Source organism: Opisthocomus hoazin, chromosome 1 (genome assembly GCF_030867145.1).
Source record: "Opisthocomus hoazin isolate bOpiHoa1 chromosome 1, bOpiHoa1.hap1, whole genome shotgun sequence".
Classification (NCBI taxonomy): Eukaryota; Metazoa; Chordata; class Aves; order Opisthocomiformes; family Opisthocomidae; genus Opisthocomus; species Opisthocomus hoazin.
Genome location: NC_134414.1, coordinates 90,391,552 through 90,411,425, shown reverse-complemented (window position 1 = coordinate 90,411,425; position 19,874 = coordinate 90,391,552). Strand labels below are relative to the sequence as shown.

The 19,874-nt window shown below is 43.2% G+C and overlaps 1 protein-coding gene across 1 annotated transcript in view; it reads right to left on the bottom strand.

Annotated features, from left to right (window-relative positions):
• Positions 1–19,874, bottom strand: part of REPS2 (RALBP1 associated Eps domain containing 2) — a 103,098-nt gene that overhangs the window by 59,434 nt on the left and 23,790 nt on the right. The window contains exons 2-5 of the mRNA XM_075428995.1: positions 8,285–8,408; positions 5,912–6,060; positions 3,903–4,026; positions 998–1,095 (exon numbers count right to left, since the gene is read on the bottom strand). Coding sequence (XP_075285110.1) covers positions 998–1,095; positions 3,903–4,026; positions 5,912–6,060; positions 8,285–8,408 — 495 coding nt within the window. The remainder of the gene's footprint in view (positions 1–997; positions 1,096–3,902; positions 4,027–5,911; positions 6,061–8,284; positions 8,409–19,874) is intronic.

Sequence of the window (19,874 nt, the reverse complement as noted above, 5' to 3'; positions counted from 1 at the left end):
TGACAACACTTTTAAAGGAGAGCAAGAACGAAAAATAATCAGGCTCCAACCGGCTCCACAATCCATTCTCTGACATACCTGTCCATTTCCTAAGAATCAAATGCAAAACACTGGTTCTGAAACGCATCAAAAGATCCCCAAAACAGGCACCATCATAAAGCTGTAAACTAATCTTCATTTCAAAGTGCTGCACAAATGCACCCAATTTCATTTCAAGTTAGCACAAATTGTGTGACACTGCCTGTAAATCATTTCCTGAGGCTCAGGTTATTATGGGTGAGGGGTGCTAAGAAGTAGAGGAAAGGTACAGAGTCTCCGAGTCTTACTTATCTAGGAAAAGCTCTCCCTTAGAAGAGCTTTGTTCTTCCTTAGGGCAAACTACCTGTTTGCATAATAAATGTACAGCAGGCATACTGAAACATCTGAAAGTTCTGCTTTTGCAACCAGCAGGAATACATAGGACCCATCTCATAAAAACAAACAAATGTCCAGAAATTCATTTATTCTGTTTGAGATGCTATTTAACCAACTGGGGTGAAAAAAACCAGAATATGCAGAATATTAGGCCGTAAATTCTACGCATGTGTTACAGATGGCATTCTAAATCAAGCAGGAATCTCTGTGAAACCTCATACATTTTAAATGAAAACATTTTACTTTTCTCCGATAACCTCAAATTTTTTTTTATTTTTTTTTTTTTACTTTTGAACTGATAATTCTCAGTCTAATTTTCCTATCTAATCTATTTGGTGCTTCTCATTCTACTTAGCTTCAGCAATTTAATTAGTTGGATTATTTATTTTAATTTAATTTCTCCTTCCCATCAACTTTGTTTTTTTCTTTTTCATACACTAAAAAAGCACACTTCAGTGTCTAGTCTCAAAACATCATGGAGAATCCTTTTTACTCTCAAAGTGAGAATTCCTATGCCTTTTTTTAATTTCTCTATCATAGTTTTATTAGTAGTACTACTAAAGAAAAACATGCACTTCATTACCCGATTAAGAGCTGAACAGGCAAGTGCAGGTTTGGCTCCATAATTCCCTGATGATGGTCCATCTTGCTGGTGATTAGAGTGTCTGGCTTCATAAGGAGCTACAGACATTTGAAATAAAGTATATAAATGAAAGGATAATAGAAAACATTCTGCTAGACTAAAGGAGATAATCAAATACGACAAGGTCAAGAATCTAGCTTGTGAATCTAGTATCACAGTATTACAGCCGATTTTGTCTTCTGCAACAAAATTCCAGCCACAGACTTGTCTTTCACATTACATCATTTTTCTTCAGACATTACTGATAGAAACTATCAGTTATATATTACCAGATAACAGAAATCATTGTTCATCATGTTGAAATACATATTTATATAGCCTGCTTGCACATTTATACATTTTATATACATATAATCGTATATAGCAAAAGAATGCATTACAAGTAAGAAGAAATAATTTACCTGACCAGCAAAAAAATACGCTTTGAGAATGCCATCAAACAGTAAATCATTGATTTTCCATATATTCTTCTTCCCCTTTCCCTAACTTCTGTTGAAAATCACAATACATGACTCGCCACTTATTTTGACTCCCACTTATTTGGAGTATAGTAAAGAAAAGTAACAATTACTACTTCTTTTTGCTAAAATAAGTCACTTACATTCCATTGCAGCTAATACAGTAAGCAGTGACATAACAGCATTGTTCAGAACAATGTTTTAAAAATAGGTCAAGTACGCAAACACAAAGGCAACTCACTTGCAAACCCTTACAGAGCTGAAAACTTCTTCTGCCACTCTATTTAAAATGTACCTCTACAAAGGCAGCCTGCATTAGATAGACAGAACTTGAAAGACTCTTGATGAAAAGTGAGACTCAGAAATCTCAAAAATTTTGAGCTCAGGAAGACCTTAAAAATTATACCCCTAACCTCCTTGCTTTCCTAAGTGGTCTTACCCTGTATCGGTATCTATTTTTATTCCTGTATAAGTAGCTTCTAATTTCAGAAAAAAACACAGGAAGGAAGCTGGGAAACATACGGATTGGAGAGGAGATTTAGGCACAAGGCCACACTGCTGTGCATTTGCTAGCAAGAAAAACTTCCAAAATTACCAAGAAAAAAAAGAGTACATAGTCACAGCTGCAGTGGGAAGGGCTGCCGGGTTTTGGGGCCAGACCTGCAGTGTGGAACAGCACACCCAGCCTGGCGCTGTGGCATGGGCACCTCCAGCACGGCCACCAATGTGGTGGCTTCCAGAGCCACCTTTTCAAGTGCTCTGCGGAAAACTGAAAGGTTGCTAATCTTAAAGGCCAGGAAGAATCAACAGGTCGCCTTGCCTGGCACTTGCTACAGCACACACTGTAGAATGTTACCTTCTTACTGCCACAGAGCACACAGCTGGCTGAAAGATTTCTTCCAGAAAGGAATCTAACGCTATGTTGAAGAACTCTCTGTCCTTACTTTAAACTTCAATCCTCATTGCTTTCTGGGAAATGACTATAGTGTTCTACACCTCCAGGATTTTATCACCTTAAAAATTCAAGCAGTTGAATAATTAATTTTAGAAGAAGTTGACAGCTGGATTGGACACTACTGCCTCTGACTCACTTTGCACAGCCGCCAACTCCATGAGAAATTTCACTGAAGCTACAATTACAAGCAAATTCAGAGGGAAAAAAACCCCCAACACCCCAAATACCCCCACACACCCCTGCCAGCGGCATTGACAGATCTGGGACAGAGTCCCAGAAAGCAGCAGAGCGCAGGACAAGGAACACAGACAGCTGCTCCTGACAGCTGCCTCCCGTCCGGCTCTTCACAGCGTGGGCTGTCTGCCATGCCTCCTTCACTGGAGCAGAACATGTGTCATACCAGAAGACAGCCTCGCTAGTCCTGCTTATTTCAGAAGTCTGCCATCACTGCTGTGATCGGTTATGCCAGGGGTGGGGCAGGGAAAAATCCCATCTCTGAACAAACAGCAGTTTACCCAACTGGCAAATTAACGGCTGTGACTCGGTACTGGTCCAATTTTCACGTGAAGGTCACTTCATAATGGTGAGCACATTCTTATCATGGCTGTAGTGAGGTACAAAATGCTATAATAGCTCTGGTTTTTTTCACTCATTTGTCAACGAGGACAACAGCTAAAGGACTAGCAGGCTCCACTCCTCACTCACTGCAAACACTCCAACTGAGAGCAGGAGGGATGACGGAGGGACGGCATTCACCAGTGCCTACTACTGCCACCATCTCAGTCACCAGATGTTGCAGTTAGGAGAGCACAGGCAAAGCCTTAGCAGAACTGGCTTCTGTCCTGCTACCCTCTCACTAAAATGAGAACATTTTGCCACACCTACTCCAACGGCAGTGAGATCAAGGACAGATCATAAATGCAGTGCCTCATTTGTGTCTGGTTTGCCTAACTTACACTGTGGGACTGTTTTTATATTCACATCCTATTGTTATTTCCATTACAAAACCAGAGAGATTATTATCCTTTCCTGCAAAGGAAGGTTCACTGCCAATCTGAAAACTAATACAGCAGCTACTGAAAACAAGAGTGGTCTTTTCTTCCCCTCTAATGGAACCAAAAGCACCACACACTCTAAAAATACCCACAAATACTCTGTCACTGGGATATACTGCACACAGTCTTGTCAGAGATTAGGTATTAGCATTTATCTGTGAGCAGTGACACAAATCTAACTAATTTACCAGAAAGCGAACAGGACTGAACAATCAAAATAAAATTAGATGATTGAATCGTTTTCCAAAATGCAGGCCTAATTAAATGTTAAAATCATTAAGCTGATTGTCAGTTGCATTTGAAATTTGGATGCTTCTGAGAAGGGGAAAAAAAAGAAATAAATTAATACAATGTACACATCCCATTTTTTATCCTACCTCCATGCTGCTGCTCCAGCCCACTTCTTGATTTACCGTACCCGTAACTTAAAGGTATTCTCTGGTAAGTAGATGGAGAAGCAGGAGGTGAGCAGATTGGAGACATCGGTGGAGACTTGGGCTCCTATTTCAAAAAGACACCAACACACAATGGAATTCTGAGACAACAGCAAAACAACCAGTTAATCCTGTATGGCAATCTGAATGCGTACAGCATGATGGACAAAGAAAAGGCAGATGCTGCAGTTCGCTGAGGCCCTTTACTTCCAAGAAAAGGCTCCTTAAAAAAACAAAAGTTGGTAAAGACAGAATTTGGTATTGAGCCTTCTAGGGCTAAGGCATGGCAATGAACAGCTTAAGGTATTTTACTTCAAAAGATGCCTGAAGAAGTACATGTAGAATGCTTAATGTGAGTAGGTAACTCTGAATTTACGTAACACATTCTGTTAAGGTGCATGCATTCTTTGCAGGAGAGCATTTTTTCATATAAAATACAAAAAATTAAAATAAATCTCCAAATTGGTATTTTTAAGCCCCCTGTGGATTTGTAGGTGTTACTGGGTATCTGTCCTACAGCATTCTCTATACCTTGACTGACAGACTGTTTAAGAGGATGTGATCCTGAAACAGTTTACAATATAAAAAGGAAAATACAACACAATACAGATAACCTAGAAAGAGCCAGAAGTTTGAGAGCAGCATTCTGCTTCAGCGTCAGGACACACAAGCAGATAGGCATACACGCTCTTCTTCCTCATCCTGTTATTCCACCCATGTATCTTGTCATCAGCTCATTCTTGTTGGTTGACCTCAGGCAGGAACACCGTTACTCACGCCAATGCACCGTGTGATAAATGTGGGTGCACGTTACGGGAAGATAAGGTACGTGCCACCAGGCACTTACAACATGACCCAATACGGTACCAGAAGACACTGTGTCAGGCCTGGGGAAAATTATGCAAATCAAGATTGCGCTGTGAAGCTGCTTGTATCTAAATAAGCGCTATCAACTCTCCTAAATACAGGTAATACAAATCTCCCTTACACAGCTTTATTAAATGGACAACTTGGAACAACAGACTCTGGGACAATGTTTCACTGAGGACAAAAGAAAAGCAGACTTCTGGACTACTCCTGACGGAGATTAGAATGGAAGAAAACCTGGTGGCCTTATCCCACCCAGAAACAGTGGCTTGTATTCAACACTTCTTCTACAACTGAGTATTTCTGTGGTGACTAAGGATCATACCAGCCATGAGAAATCACTCGCTTTCCTGTTCTGTTTCACAGACAAATTTCTATTTGCTGCTCCTCCCCTAGTCCTCTCCAAGAAACAGTGCTGGACTACATAGGACGACAACACTGAAAGAATTTATACAGAATATTACAGGGCTGACAGCTTTATACAAGCTCATACAGAGAAATTCCCTTCAGGGATGTGTTGGGGTCGATGTAGTTTGAGAGTTAGCATGACAAGGCTGCTTAAGCAAAACAGTTAGCATAACCGAACAGGCCGCTGGAAAGGACAGCTAAGAGTAACAATTGAGAAAGTTCTGATAGTGCACATGGTGTGGGTTAGCAAAAACAAGATGTGTTCAAGGACGTGCAGGCGGTCTGTTGCTATTGGCGTTAGTGCATAGTTACCAATCATAAGGGAATATGGGGTGCGTGAACAGCGCGTGATTTATGCCTGTAGCCTATCCGAATAAGCGTGACCGCGTGTGCAGATATGAAAAATGTATATAACCACGCAAGCAGAGCAATAAAGGGGAATCAGCTGTGCATTGTATCAATGTGTGAGAGTCATTCCTGTCCCTGCATGGATGCTGAAACTCGGCAGGGATGCAACTGGGATGCATCAAAATCAGAGCACAGCCCCAGTGGGGATTATTTGCACATCAAGGGTACATCGTATGTCTAGTACCTAGGTGAGTGTAATCATTTACAGGACTGGACTCAAAAGGAGGATGTATAATGACACACTGGCCTGAAGGACACAAACCTCTTACCTGTTTGTCCCCTTCTTCTGTTCTTTTGTAGGAATTTTTTTCCAAAGCTGCATGGGGAACCTGAAATTTAACGCCATGGAGTTCTGCTGGAGTCCCATAACGTACTTCACTGTCATTTTTCAGTGCCATAAACCGTGGCAGAGGCAATTCTTCATTAAACGAGAGAAAAATGCAACTGAGACTACAGAACATTGCAAGTACTTTTAGCAGTAGCCTCTTGTAAAATTAATGAAAAATTTATCTATAAAAGAGTACTATTTATATTTTGTAACATTTATAAGTGTGGAACTCATGATTATTTTATGTCTTAATAAAAACGTGGATGTTACACAAAGCTACATTCACTAGCTTAATACATAATCTCTCCATGCAAAGAGAAAGAAATAAGCCTTGTGCACGTTATTAAAGCAAGTAGCAAAGTCATTTCCTGCCTTGAAAACGTTGTCTGTAATGAAAAGAATGGTTTCCCACAGAAACTGCGGGACTGATGAATTAATCAGCCAGGACCACAGTATCCTCAATGCTGTCATAATAAAAGGAACAAATCAAAAATGGTAGGGTTCACAGATCATGCCAAGGGCTGGTGAGACGACTGTGTGAAAAATGTCCCATGTCACACCTGCTCTGCAGAGCAGAAGGGTGACACTTTGTCACACTCTAAGACAATTGACAATTATTTTGACGAAACATCATTTATTTTTGTGCACAGTCACCCTGAAAGATCACTACAATTAAAATTAACAGAACATTCAAAATCAAGCAAAGCCATACATCACCTCTGTAATCGTTTACACCTACAGCTACTACCAGAAAGAAATCAATTGGAGTTTGGCGCATATTACTCACCCCACTCTAAAGGCACTCACACATTTCAAGAGAAAACGTAACTAACGCTGGCAGCATTTCAGTAACAGTAAGCAGGATATCAATACAAGAACGGCAAGTACCCTCCTTCACTCAGATTTGTGGATTATTTGCAGATGCTGGACTTGTAAAACATACATAGTAAATCTCACTTAGTTCAGGCTTCTAATTTAGTTTACTGGTTTTCAGTGGGTTGGGTTTGGTTTTTTTTTTTTCCAAATTAACATCCTTAAAAAGAACTGCAATGCAAGAGAGAGCACAAGCTGTCTGTAAGGAAAACTGACAGACAAATCCAGGCCGCACCGCCTCACCCCTGGTTTAAACTCCCCTGCCAGCAAGGCACCGAACCGAACCATGCCAGCTGCTTCTGATCCCCTCCACTTGGCCGGGAGCTCCGCACCGCTGGAGCTCAGCTCACACAGATCCACATGTGCTTGCCAGCCCGGCTTCCCCCCCTGGGATGGGGCAGACCTGGGAACCCCCTCCCTGCGTCTTGTAGCATAGCTGAATTTTACATTTCGCTGCCCTTAGCCCGGACAGTGGACCAGAAACTGTGCTGGAAGCAGTAACCTGACCACAAGGCTATGGGTAGGTCCTGCCTTTCCCACCTCCTCTCTGATCTCCTGGCCGGCTGCGCCACTGCCTTCAGCAAGATGGTGGCAGGCACTCTTGCCCAGAGCACAGCCTCACGGCACGGTTCAAACGCCCACCTGGGACACGGGAGCTAAGGGTTCAGGCCTGTTTGGGCTCAAGCCAAGCAATAAGCCACGTGTTTCGAAGCCTGAGCCCCACCAAGGCACAGCATGCATCACCAAGACAAGAACACAGAGTTCCTTCCATTTAGTCACTATCAAGGTTTCGCAGCTAAAAGGGACCTGCTTTCTCTCTTCATCGCTTGAGTTTGATAAGTCTCTTTTAAGAAGCATTTTTCTCCTTCAAAATTGGTACATTTAATACTACTGTCAATTCATCAGGAAGAACAAAGCTGTTTTAAATTACATCTAATACACGTTTTGACACCTACTGATAAGGAAGTATTGCGATTTTGTCACCATTACCCATTTATTTCAGCAGGATTATTTACTAAAACAGATGAGTGTTGCAAGCTGCCCTGCACAGGGGGGACCCCTGTCCTGCCCAGGCCCCCCACAACATGCCTCCACCCAAAGCAGCTATCAGCTCCCACTCCAGACAGCTGTCAAGATTAGAGGCTGAAGGTGAGAAAGACATGCTTCCCCAGCACTGATCAGCTGTCATTCGTGCCATTCCTTTGGTAATACCTTTTCCAGAGGGGGGTGTAATCTCAGCTTTGCCATACATGTAATTCTCTGCAATTTTCTACCAGTCACTTAGAGAATGTAACATTATCTTCTACTCTTTCTCCACTCCTCAAAATAAAACTGTTTCACAGACATGTTAGCAGAAAAGTTTACCACCACGGAGAGCTGACAAGCATTAAAGAAAGCGAGAAACAAGTGCACGGAGGTGCAAGCAAAATTTGCTACTTACCATTCTTAATGCTCTCAATACGTACTGGGAACCCTGACTGCGCTGCTGCAATTAACTTCAAAGCAATATAAAATTGAGCAGGACCAAAATAACCCACACGCTTGGCTCCACAAACTTCTGTAATCTAAGAGAGAAGAGACACATTGTTGGTTAAATGCATTTCACTTCCACAGAATGTAAACAGCTCTACATAAACAAAGAAAAATTATTTAAAAATGCAAAATGCTTGTTGTATTTAAAGTTTTCTATTAAGCATATCTGTTTCAACTCTGGAGGTTGCTGTCTGATCACATTCCCCTTAGTTATCAGACAGGTAGGTAGTTGCTCAGCTTTTCAGAAGCACTGCTAGGTAACATTACTATCCCAAAACAATTTAGGGGTTTTCATACTACGTCTGATTTTAATAGCAGGTGACATGATAACTTGTTAAGTACACTGTCCAGTAAAACACTTCCATCACAGAAACTACAGTATTCACAGAAAATTGTACTTAGTATTGGCCCTTACAACAACAGTTCAGACAATTACTACGACTGGAACACAAACAGAAGAAATACCCCATTGCACCACTTGAGCAGAACACTTTTCTTTGTGAAAAATTAACACAGTCTCAGCACTGAAGCTTAATTTCTATGTATGCTTCACCATTTGCTTCATTCAGCCACCTCTGTGAAGCAAACAGCTCCATGTTCACACGCTTAGACAACAGCTAAACAAACAACAGCTATCAGCAGGTTTGAAGCACAGGCACCAGTTCTCCCATGCACAGAACTCCCAGATGTTTACAAACCTCAGCCAGGCGTTGAGGTTAGAACAAAAATCCCATTTCATCCCACATGTAGATGGAAGCCCCGAACAGCTTTCCTGAAAATACACTTAGATTAGCAATGTCTCCTGGCTGGTGAGGTGCACCACCTGCGTGAAGGATGACAGCAGAGCTGTGCCTGTTCTTCATGCGTTAGGGCTGCTCTCTGGAAAACCACAGACCGCTCCCAAGCTACAACAGCATGACAGAGACTTTTCACTTGTATAAACAAACGGCACAAATCAATAGCCTTTTTTCTAATTTATTTTATATATATATATACACATTTATACCACAAAATGTCAGGTGAAAATTACTGAAAAAAAAAAAGATGTTTTGGAATAGTAAATCTTACTAAACAAAGAAAATTATCTTCAAAAGAACTCTTTCTTCTCTGGATGTGGCTTCTGCTTTGACTGACTGAGCTCTGGCTTCCTTCACTTCCTGTAAGTTTCAGAGATCCGTGGCTTAATTCCTTGTTCACAAGATGTATTGAGCAGCTTTCTTTTCTCTTACTGCTTGATGAAAAGGGAAATTGATTCTTTGTACGAGGAAAGCTTCAAATAAATGGCAGCATTTACCAATCCCTTTCATCTACATATCATTTTTCTGAAGTCAATCTGGCCTTTTTTTGGGGGGAGAATGCAGGGCATTTGGCATGTGCCCAAGATGGACGGTGCAGAAGCAGGATTAAAAACGGGAATGTGCCGGGCAGGGAGGAACAGGTGGAAGGGAACTCCTTGGAGGAGAGCTGCACCCCGTCCAGGGTGCAGGCAGGAGCCGAGCCCATCATGTCTGCCTCGGTGGATGGCACTGTGCAGACCCCAGCGTTGCAGAGGGCTCCCGCTGCCAGAGAGCCGTGCCGCCCAGGGCAGGGTCCCGCAGCAGGGGGTCCTACCAGGGTCCGGTGGCAGGAGAAGCCTGCCTGCCTGCGGCGTGGGCGTGCTGCTGAGACAGCCGATGGCAGCACCGGCACTGTGCTGGGAGGGCCGGGCAGAGCATCGGTACCATTTCTGAACTCCAAAGCACGTACTGACTTCCCTGCCCTCGTCCCTGGGCGCTCCTTGTTGACTCAGCCCTGCTGTCCACCACTCCTGCACAGCCCTTCCCTGCCTGCCACAGCGGCGCAGAGCCCAGCCGACCGGGTTGGACCCCGGATGGGCATGGAGCGTGCTCCGCGGCTGCTGCCCAGCGGGCTCCCCACGGGCACAGCCACCCTGGCCCCGACCACGCTGGGGACCACGCTGCTGCAGCGGGCACATGTGAAGCCACCGGCCAGGGCCCGCTGCGCATCCCACGCACACAAATTCAACAACCAGGGGTAAGGCAGCTGGAGAAGGGCGGCCAAACCCTGGAACAGGCTGCCTAGAGAGGTGGTCGATGCCCCAAGCCTGTCGGTGTTTAACAGGCATTTGGACGATGCCCTTAGCAGCATGCTTTAACTTTTGGTCAGCCCTGAATTGCTCAGGCAGTTGGACTAGATGATCGCTGTAGGTCTCTTCCACATGAAATAGTCTAACCAAGCTGAAACTCAGTCTTATCTCCTCTTGGGCTGCTTCCCTGCCACGGCATCCTTCACTTGCTGGCAAGGAGCAATGGCGTTACTGGCTGCTGAAGAGGAAACACCGAGCAACTCGGACCTTCACACAGGGATTTGTGATGCTATCATCTTCCTGAAAAGATACTGAGAGTTAATTTTCCATCTGTTTTTCTATACTTTCAAATATTGAGGCTACCGAATGCCGCAAATGCGCTGCTTGCTCCTGATATAGAAACACGAACATTTTATTCTGATCAAGCAGACAAAATTTTTTATCAAGGATACTGCATCTCTTAAAAACACAGTGTTGTTTCTCTAGCACACTTACAACCAACCACCCTGAAACTCTCTCTCTGTAATTTTGCTCTTCAGTGGTAACAACAGAAAAGATATTTTATAGGTACAAGCTTCTCCATGTTATTTTTGCCACTAGATCCTGATCTCCTGTTAACAGCCCAGAGCAACAGATCCAAGCTGACAAAGCAGCCAAATTTATTACACAATTAGTTGTAGGTATTCACATAGATTAGAGGCATTTACTCTTATCAGGTTCCCTGTACAGTTAGAGGAGAGGGACTTGGGTTCCCTTCCAGGCAGCATTTCGTACTCCCTCCATCAGGACCCTGCTTAGAGCTGCTAGTGGGAGCAGGCCCTCTCTCCAGAAGCCACAGAGGAAGGTAGCTGATCAGCCTGTATCAAAAATTAATGCCTCAGAACGTGCTGCCTGCTTAAATTTCCACGGCAGCTTAAACTGAATACTGCATTGGTTTTTTGTTCCCTGGTTTTACCTTTTGCAGGGTCAGTGCACAGCATCTTGATGGGCAGATCACAGTCAGTGACATGCAATATTGAAGTAAAGCTAGTTTGTGCAGTATACTATTAAGAGACTCCAAGATCCATCTGAATTAGAGGCATTGTATGTGAGTGATACGATATTTTTTCAAGCTAAAACTAGACTCTCTAATAAAACAGAGAGTACTTTGGAACTAAGATACATGAAAATATCCACTGAAAGACAGGGGAAACCAGTTCTGCTTTCATTCAACTGATGTTTAAAAACTAATTCTTTGTATCCTTTCCTGTTGTTAGTTTGGGCTGCGTACTTCTCAGCAAGCTAGCAAGGAAAGAACTAGTATTTTCTATTCGTGCACTGCTGAACAGACACATGTAAATCAGATCAACTTGCATACCTTGATACTTCAAGGGATTCTAATACAGAACTACTGACAGTCAATTTTCATTGCAATTTTTTTCTTTTAGTTCTTCAGCAGAAAACTGTAATTCTTCAGTGACAACAGCATATTGAAGGAAAGTTTAATGAAGAACATGATGGAAATAACTTTTCATGGTGGCAGGTTATGGATGTTGCTTGCCAAATCTAACCCCAGGAAGATAGAGAGAATTAGTCAAAAACTGATCTATTCAATGGCTTGTGAGGCAAGAACACAATGCTGAGTGGACTAAAACTGAATTTAAGTTTACTGCAAGGTGTAACTGCTTATATGAAAATTTCACAGGTCATTTGCCAATTCAGGAAACAAGTTCATTTTCTACAACATCTGAAAACAACATTTCTCAGAGAAGGATGGAAAGCTGTAGCGTCTTAATCTTGTATTTGTTCTCAGTCCTGGAACAGCACCTGTCAGTTCAATGGAATTTCAGCAGGTAGCCTTAAAACACAGCTTCTGCACATGAATCACACCACCTTCCCTATCAAGCAGCCACTAAAAGGGGAGAAAGAGCAAGATCTAGCTGCCTGCACACCCTTCTGACAGGCTAGAAGTTTTTCTATGGTTGTAAAAATACATACCTTTTCTTTTTAGAAAAAAAAAGATCTCTCCAACTCATCAACATTAAATTTTAAAATGTAGCTACAAGTTGTTCAGAAGAGTGGCTGTTTTAAATTACTGTTCTCCCTGTGAACTTCTAATAGAAAAGCTTTACATCTTGAGATGCTAGAACATAAAGCAGATTTTTGTATTTATTATCCACTCACTGTTCTGCTCTATCGGCTGACAGTGAGTGTTATTTTTGTAATTGCTCCTTGAAGACATCCCACATGAAGCAGCTTTTCCCAGCACAATTTGACATTGTTCCAGCCCTCCCTAGCTGTCTCCAAACAAGTTTCCACTGCGGTCTCCAAGTGCACTGACCTCTCAAACACCCTGGGCAGGTCTAATTTAGATTGCAAGAGCTGAACCTCAGGAACTGAAGAAGAGTGTACAGCTGAAGTTAGTTTTTCTTAAGTAGAAAAAGAGGTAAAATCAGAAACCAACTATTCCATAATCCTATGGACAGGCTGCAATGACCATCCTGCAGCCTCAGTGGAAAGATTTCAGATGTAAGGCAAAGATAGAGCTCAGATTTTTGCTTTTTCATTTAGCCGTGAACAGCATCCTCTGTATCTAGCTCGCACACTGTTTTTGTCTGTTCTGCCCCCTTGTTGCTACCTGCCACGTAGATGGTCACTGCTTGTCATCTGTGGGCAAACCCAGCCCAAAGGCACTCAAATATCTGCGAGAGAAACACACATAAGCTGAATGCATATTCAACTCATGCGTAAAGAAAATGAGCACCACTGGCTTCTATGTTACATGAAACTTTCTCGCTGCACCTTCCATGTCAGCCCAACCCCAGAAAGCACAATTTTTTCGCTTGTCCTTGCTTATGCTATACTGAGGTAGAAAGATTTTCCAGCTCATCAACTGCCTCTGCATTTTCAGGAACGCATTGAAAAGCTTCCACTGTTAGCCAACGCGCCCCTCGCCCAGCGCTCTCCAGAAGACGGATGACCAGCCACGACACCACAGCTCAGACCTCAACCGCAGAGCAACCTCAGGCTCCCTTCTAGATTAACCACCCTCTTATAACTGTTTGAAAGACAAATATTTGCAGCAGCGGCTTATCAACAGCTTATCTCAAAATTGTGTCCTGCATCTGACCCACTTTACCCTCTTTAAAAAAAAAAACAAAACAAAAAAACTTGTCAGTACAAAGTCTTTGATCTGCTTATCACAGACAAGTTTTGTTACATTCTTGGACAGGCATTTCTTTCTGAACAGGTCGTTGTTCAGATGTCTGTAACACTACCTGGAACCTGGGGCTACATACCTATCTCCTCATTATCTAAAGCTAAGTAAGAAAACACCACATCCCGGATCCAGCAGGATTACCGCCTGGGAAGGTGATAGGAAGAGGAACATGCTGGAGCAGTTACGTACCCGGCTGTACAGAGGAAGAGGCTCTGCTGTGTATTAGCTTCTCTACCTCTGCTCCTTCCTATCAGTGGTATTTCTGGAGCTACTCATTTTATTCTGTCGTCTTGTCTTTTAAAAATAGATGTTTTATCTATTTCAGACTTTTTTAAACATCACCTGAAATGCTTATTCTTATTCTAGCTATTCTGAGTAAGCAAGGTTCCAACATCTAAAACAGGAGTTTAAAGCAGCTTAGTTCATGGCACACAAGACAACTTATACACAGTATATTTTTAAAGAACTAACTACAAAACGTTCTCACCATTTAAGCTCTACATGACCATCGCTTCACATTAAAGAACAACATAATTTTAAGTCGCAAGGCAAGCTACTGATAAACTGCCAAAGCTTAGCAACTTCAGGTAACACAGTGGTAAAGGCGACAGAGAGCAACCACATGTGCCAGGCAAAACCTGCCGACAGCTGGGCCAGGGTTTTCCCAATCTCCCTTCTCCTGGCACGACCCAGAACCTTTCACATCTGTGTGCGCCGGTGCTCCACGTGCCATCGCACCCTTGCACGTTCAGGGGGACAGCACTCCAGGAACAGGGAAACACTTTTCCAGTGACTCCAAACAAAACATTTTATAGCAATGCCGAGAACTTCAAGGCTTATGATTCAGTGCAAGCTTGTGCACACATGTACGCACAGCCATGGATAGAACAGCATGAAACAAATACTAAAAACATTTTCAAACAGGTCTAAGTCTCACATCGAAGCCTAACACCAGAATTCTTCTATATGCTAGAAAAGGACATTAAGAATTGAAGTTAAACAAAACAAAAACCCCAAACACAGCTGCTTCCCATCAGTACAGATTCTTGTGAGCGGGGGGGTGGCAGGAGCAGGGCAGTCACCCTTTGCCGGTGCAACGGTTGCTCAATTCCTCTCCCTTAGAATCACAGAATCATTAAGGTTGGAGAAGACCTCTAAGATCAAGTCCAACCATCAACCCATCACCACCATGCCTCCTAAACCATGTCCCAAAGTGCCACATCTACACGGTTTTTTAACACCTCCAGGGATGGTGACTCCACCACTGCCCTGGGCAGTCTGTTCCAATACCTGACCACACTTTCAGTAAAGAAATTTCTCCCAATATCCAATCTAAGCCTCACCTGATGCAACTTGAGGCCATTTTCTCTTGTTCTATCACTTGTTACTTGGGAGAAGAGACCAACACCTGCCTCACTACATCCTCCTGTCAGGTAGTTGCAGAGAGCAAGAAGGTCTCCCCTCAGCTTCCTCTTCTCCAGACTAAACAGCCCCAGTTCCCTCAGCTGCTCCTCATATGAGTTGTTCTCTAGACCCCTCACCAGCGTTGTTGCCCTTCTCTGGACACACTCCAGCAACTCAGTGTCTGTCTTGTGGTGAGGGGCCCAAAACTGAACACAGTACTCCAGGTGCGGCCTCACCAGTGTCAAGTACAGGGGGACGATCACCTCCCTGCTCCTGCTGGCCACACTATTCCGGATACAAGCCAGGATGATGTTGGCCTTCTTGGCCAACCTACAAGAGGCAGCTGCAGATGCCTACAGAAAAGCAAGCATGCGAACCGCTAAGTATTTCTCTTCAGCTAAGACGACTGACAATGCCAGCATACCACAAGTCACAAAAAACACTGACCCAAATTGTGCACCTACCAGAACATGTGAGTCAGCATTATTAGTCAAAAGATTTCAATTATTAAGGAGTCTTGGTTAGGAAAACTCTGCCAGGGGATAAAGGCTGCTGATGCATGCTAATGTTGAAGTGTACCTGAAAGAAATCTCATCTCCTATGCTCACCTTTTGTCTTTAATACACAAACGCTAATGAATCTTTCATCTGCATGTGACCTGGAAGAGGTGGATACTTTCATCTAATGTCAATGTTACTGGGAGGCTTAAGAACCACCATTCCTGAGAAATATCTGACAGTCTCCATGCCAAGTAAATTATTTTCACAATAGCAGTGTCTACAGAATTAGGTCAGAGGATGTTATGTACATTTGCTGATACTTCACTCTGTCTTTCCTTTGAAAGAAAAACCTAGCATCATTTTCACTGAACACACGCCTTTAGGAGTGTGTGAAATCCTGCAGGGGTGAAAGAGAGGGAGCAATTTTCAAAACCTCCTTGCCTTTTTCTTCTTAGTATTTGGAAAATGAATGCTCAGAGAACAATATTCATACACCTAAAATTGTTCTAGTTACGTTTCATATTCACTAGTTGGTATCAAATTCATACAAAAAACTATCCAGTTCAATCAATACAGCTTGCGCCAATAAACTTGTATTGGATTATGAGTGAAATTTTAATAAAGCTTATTACACTTGGAACACAAAAATTAAAAGCCTGAAAAGAGGCTACTCCAGATTTAACAACGTGGCACAAGGGTACCAACAAGCAGTACAGATTTTTATAAAAGTATGAGTCTACTTATTCACCAAACTGCTTTACATTCTTTGTAGGTAATCTGTTCCTCAGCATCTGGACATAGAAATGCAGATATTCAGCAGGTCACTCTCTGAAATGCTGCACACACAGTCTTGCCAAAATCACTATTAAGACCTGAAATCCTACGGAAATCTGCAGAGTACACAGAACTGGGTTATAGATGTTTTCTCTGCTTTTCAAATCTTACTGTAGAAACAAGGGAGTAAGCATAATGTCCCAAGTAAAATGGCAAGTGCAGAGCTGTCACACCACCCCATCCAAACAAGTAGATTTCAGGAAGCTTCCACAGGGCTTATCCGAATTTCTTCCGATGCAAGTCTCTGCCAAGAGCATTTCATTCTGTTGGACATGAGACAAGAGTTTCATAAAGCCCATCCTACAGATGGTTAATATTACACATTTTATACATTGTAAATATTCTTCTTTGAAGGCACCAGTCATTCCAAGGATTTCTGCTCATTTTCCTGCTCACCTCTTCTCTTCCAAGAACTTATCTAGGGACACAACATGGAGAATGTCCAGGGTGCGAAAGAAGAGAAACCAGATCCTCCAAGCCCTGCCCACTCGGCGGAGCCATCATCCTGACCTCCCCACCCCACAGGCAACTGACCTTGCAAGAGGAGGTCAGTGAAGGCAGGATATAACTATCCACACCGGAATGCGGCCAGGGCTGGCACCGAGCCAAACAAAATGTACATCTGTTCCCAAAACTTCCATCCTCTGGAGGTTGAACTGAAAATAAGGTCTAAACCTTACTACTAGTGAGAGTGAATGGAGTGTTCCTCTCTAGCTCAAGTGGATGCACCGCGTTTTGCACAGGAGCTGCATCAGCATCCTTTGGGAATGAAAACATAGGATGATCACAGGAGGGTTAAGGATCAACGCTGCTTTTAACAAGGACAGTTGAAATAAGTGACAAGCTTTGAGCTTAGCAGTAAGGAGATAACATCTCCTGCGGACACATAGCAAGACTTTATGAATAGGCGATCAAAATATCTTCTCAAATTTGGGGACTCTTTTAGCTCCTAAGGAAAAACAATGGAAATGCCTGCTAGACAAATCCTAAAGTCAAACTACAATGAGGAAAATGGGCAGAAAGGCCACTCCACAATCTCCTTTTTGAATGCACAAAAAATTAACTGCTGTCAGAAGTCTCTTTTGATACTTCCACTGATACACCCAAGCCAAGGCTACTCAAAATATGGACCTTTTCGGTTAAATCTTTCTTTTCTCACTTGATGGCAATGTTTAACGACTTCATTCTGCCTGAGTACACTGCATTGCTAGGGGTGAATCCTGGAAAACAAAGCTGTTTTAACTTGCCGTCACCACCAAGAAGTCTACAGGACTGCCTACAGACGGTACCGTAGCACGCTTCCACTGCCTCTACAACAGCTGCCTTATCATTTCCACATTTCTTCACAACTACAACAAGGAAATAGTTCAGGAGTTTCACTCTCAGATGCTATGCCAGGATAACTTTACGATCTGTTCCATTCGTAGGCGTTTTCACAGCTGAAAGCATACCAAGAGCAACCGACGGCAAAAACCTCATGACAATTACTGTTATCTTTACATATCCAGGCAAAAACATCTCTCTACTTATTTTGGAAAGCGAACAGCTTTTTCTTCTCAGCGAGTGCACTTCTACATGCTGATGTGACGCAAGCCCTCTGGCCACTACGGCAGTCCTGATGGGCCCAGTCACACATCTCATCAGCCACATTAGATGTAAATAAATTCTCCATCTTGGATCACCATCAGACAAGGCACCTCACTGGCTTCCCCTTTGCACGGGGACAAGAGACCCGGATGCTGAGCCCCACGGGCCACGGTTCAACTCACAGTACAGCCGTGGGTTCAAATCAGTTGTAGATGACAAGAGACCCAACACATAGGATACCTAAAATTGACTAGGAAGATTATAGAAAAACATCTAATGTTTATGTTTTTACATTTCAGTGACAGCTCACATCATTATAGTACAAGGCCTGTAAATTCAGATTCTTTTGGCTTTAAAGTTTCTGTGTAGACATTAATTTCTGCTCCTTGAGATCTAGTACACAGGAATTTACCCCAACTAACGAGGTAGTCTTGGAAACTATAGCGCCATAGGCAGGGATGGCTCATATGCAGTCACTCCAGCCACAGGGAGAGGCAGTAATGAAAAACACTCTTGGCCGTTGTCAGTCTTTTACCCCATTTTGCCAAGCTCCTCTGGCCAGAAGCAGCAGTAGCGCTGCCGACTGCAAACGCGCTGAGCCTTCCTTCAGGTTTCCTCCCACAGACTCTTCCAAAACCCTTGCCCAAAGCTCAGGAGACGCCCGCTTCTCCTGCCCGCTCTGCCCCTCGCCTGGAGAGACGCAGACATAGGGTTAAGGCAAACCGTGCTCAGCTTTGCTCTACAACAATACGCAATTGATTGATTCAGCTTTCCCATGACTTTTGGGGCAAACCCTTTAGAATGCAGGAGAGGTAACCACTTTCAACAATTAGCGAAAGAAGTAAGAGAAGTCCTTAAAAATAAGCAGACGTGAAACTGAGTTGTAATTTGAATTTTCTGCAGCCACACCAAGCTGCAGATAAGTCGCATTACTGCCATTAAGTTCCGGCTACCCAGGGGATCTGCAGTCCGCCCTGCTGAAAACCCACCCGGCATCGCCACAGCGGGTTCCTGGGGAAGGCAGGCAGCTCGGGGCGCGGGCAGAGGGACAGGCAGGCTGCCAGAGCAGCTCCCTGCACTTCCGTGCACAGGGCATTCCCAGGGCATCCAGCTGGGACATGTTCCTCGACCCCACCAAAATACAGAGACCCAAACCCAACTGGTGACTGACATATAGCAGAGCTGGCCAAAAAAACACAGCGGCAGCAAAGTTATTAGCTGCAGGTTTCTGGATTTCACTGCAGAAAGCCTGGCACACCACATCAAAGCAGGATGGCCTCTTCCATACAAGACTCGGTTCACAGCAAGATTTTTCTACAAGACAAAACTCAAGTTAATCCCTCTGGATCTATTTGTTTTCAGTGGGCCTTGGTTCCAGTAAAGAACAGCAAGAATAAAGCTTTTCTTAGATATTGATGTCTAAGATGTAACTTCTGCCATTCACTTTTTATCACCAGATTTTTTACCTCTGGCCAGTGCAATACAGATGAGCGCTTAAACCTTCAGTTCAACAACACCTTTATGCTTGTTTCCATTAGCCCTTCCTCCCTAATTGCTTAAAGCAACTGTAAGACCCAAATACCACGATATGCAAAAATAAGTAACACACCACTTAAGAATCACAGATCTCTTGCAAAATCTTCCATAGCACCACACAGATTATCATCCAGCATTAACTTTCAGCAACATGAGTTTAAAGATTCAGCAAACTCTTTAGCAAATCTACTCTCACTTCTTTTTAATCCAAAACCACCTACAAAATCAAATTCTGTACATTAAAAAAAAAGGAGACCAAAAGTCATACACACTGCTTTAAATTATGTCTTTTCCAAAGTCCTGAAGGGAGTAATTGATGAAGCTTGTTTTCCAAGACTCGGTAGCAGAGTGA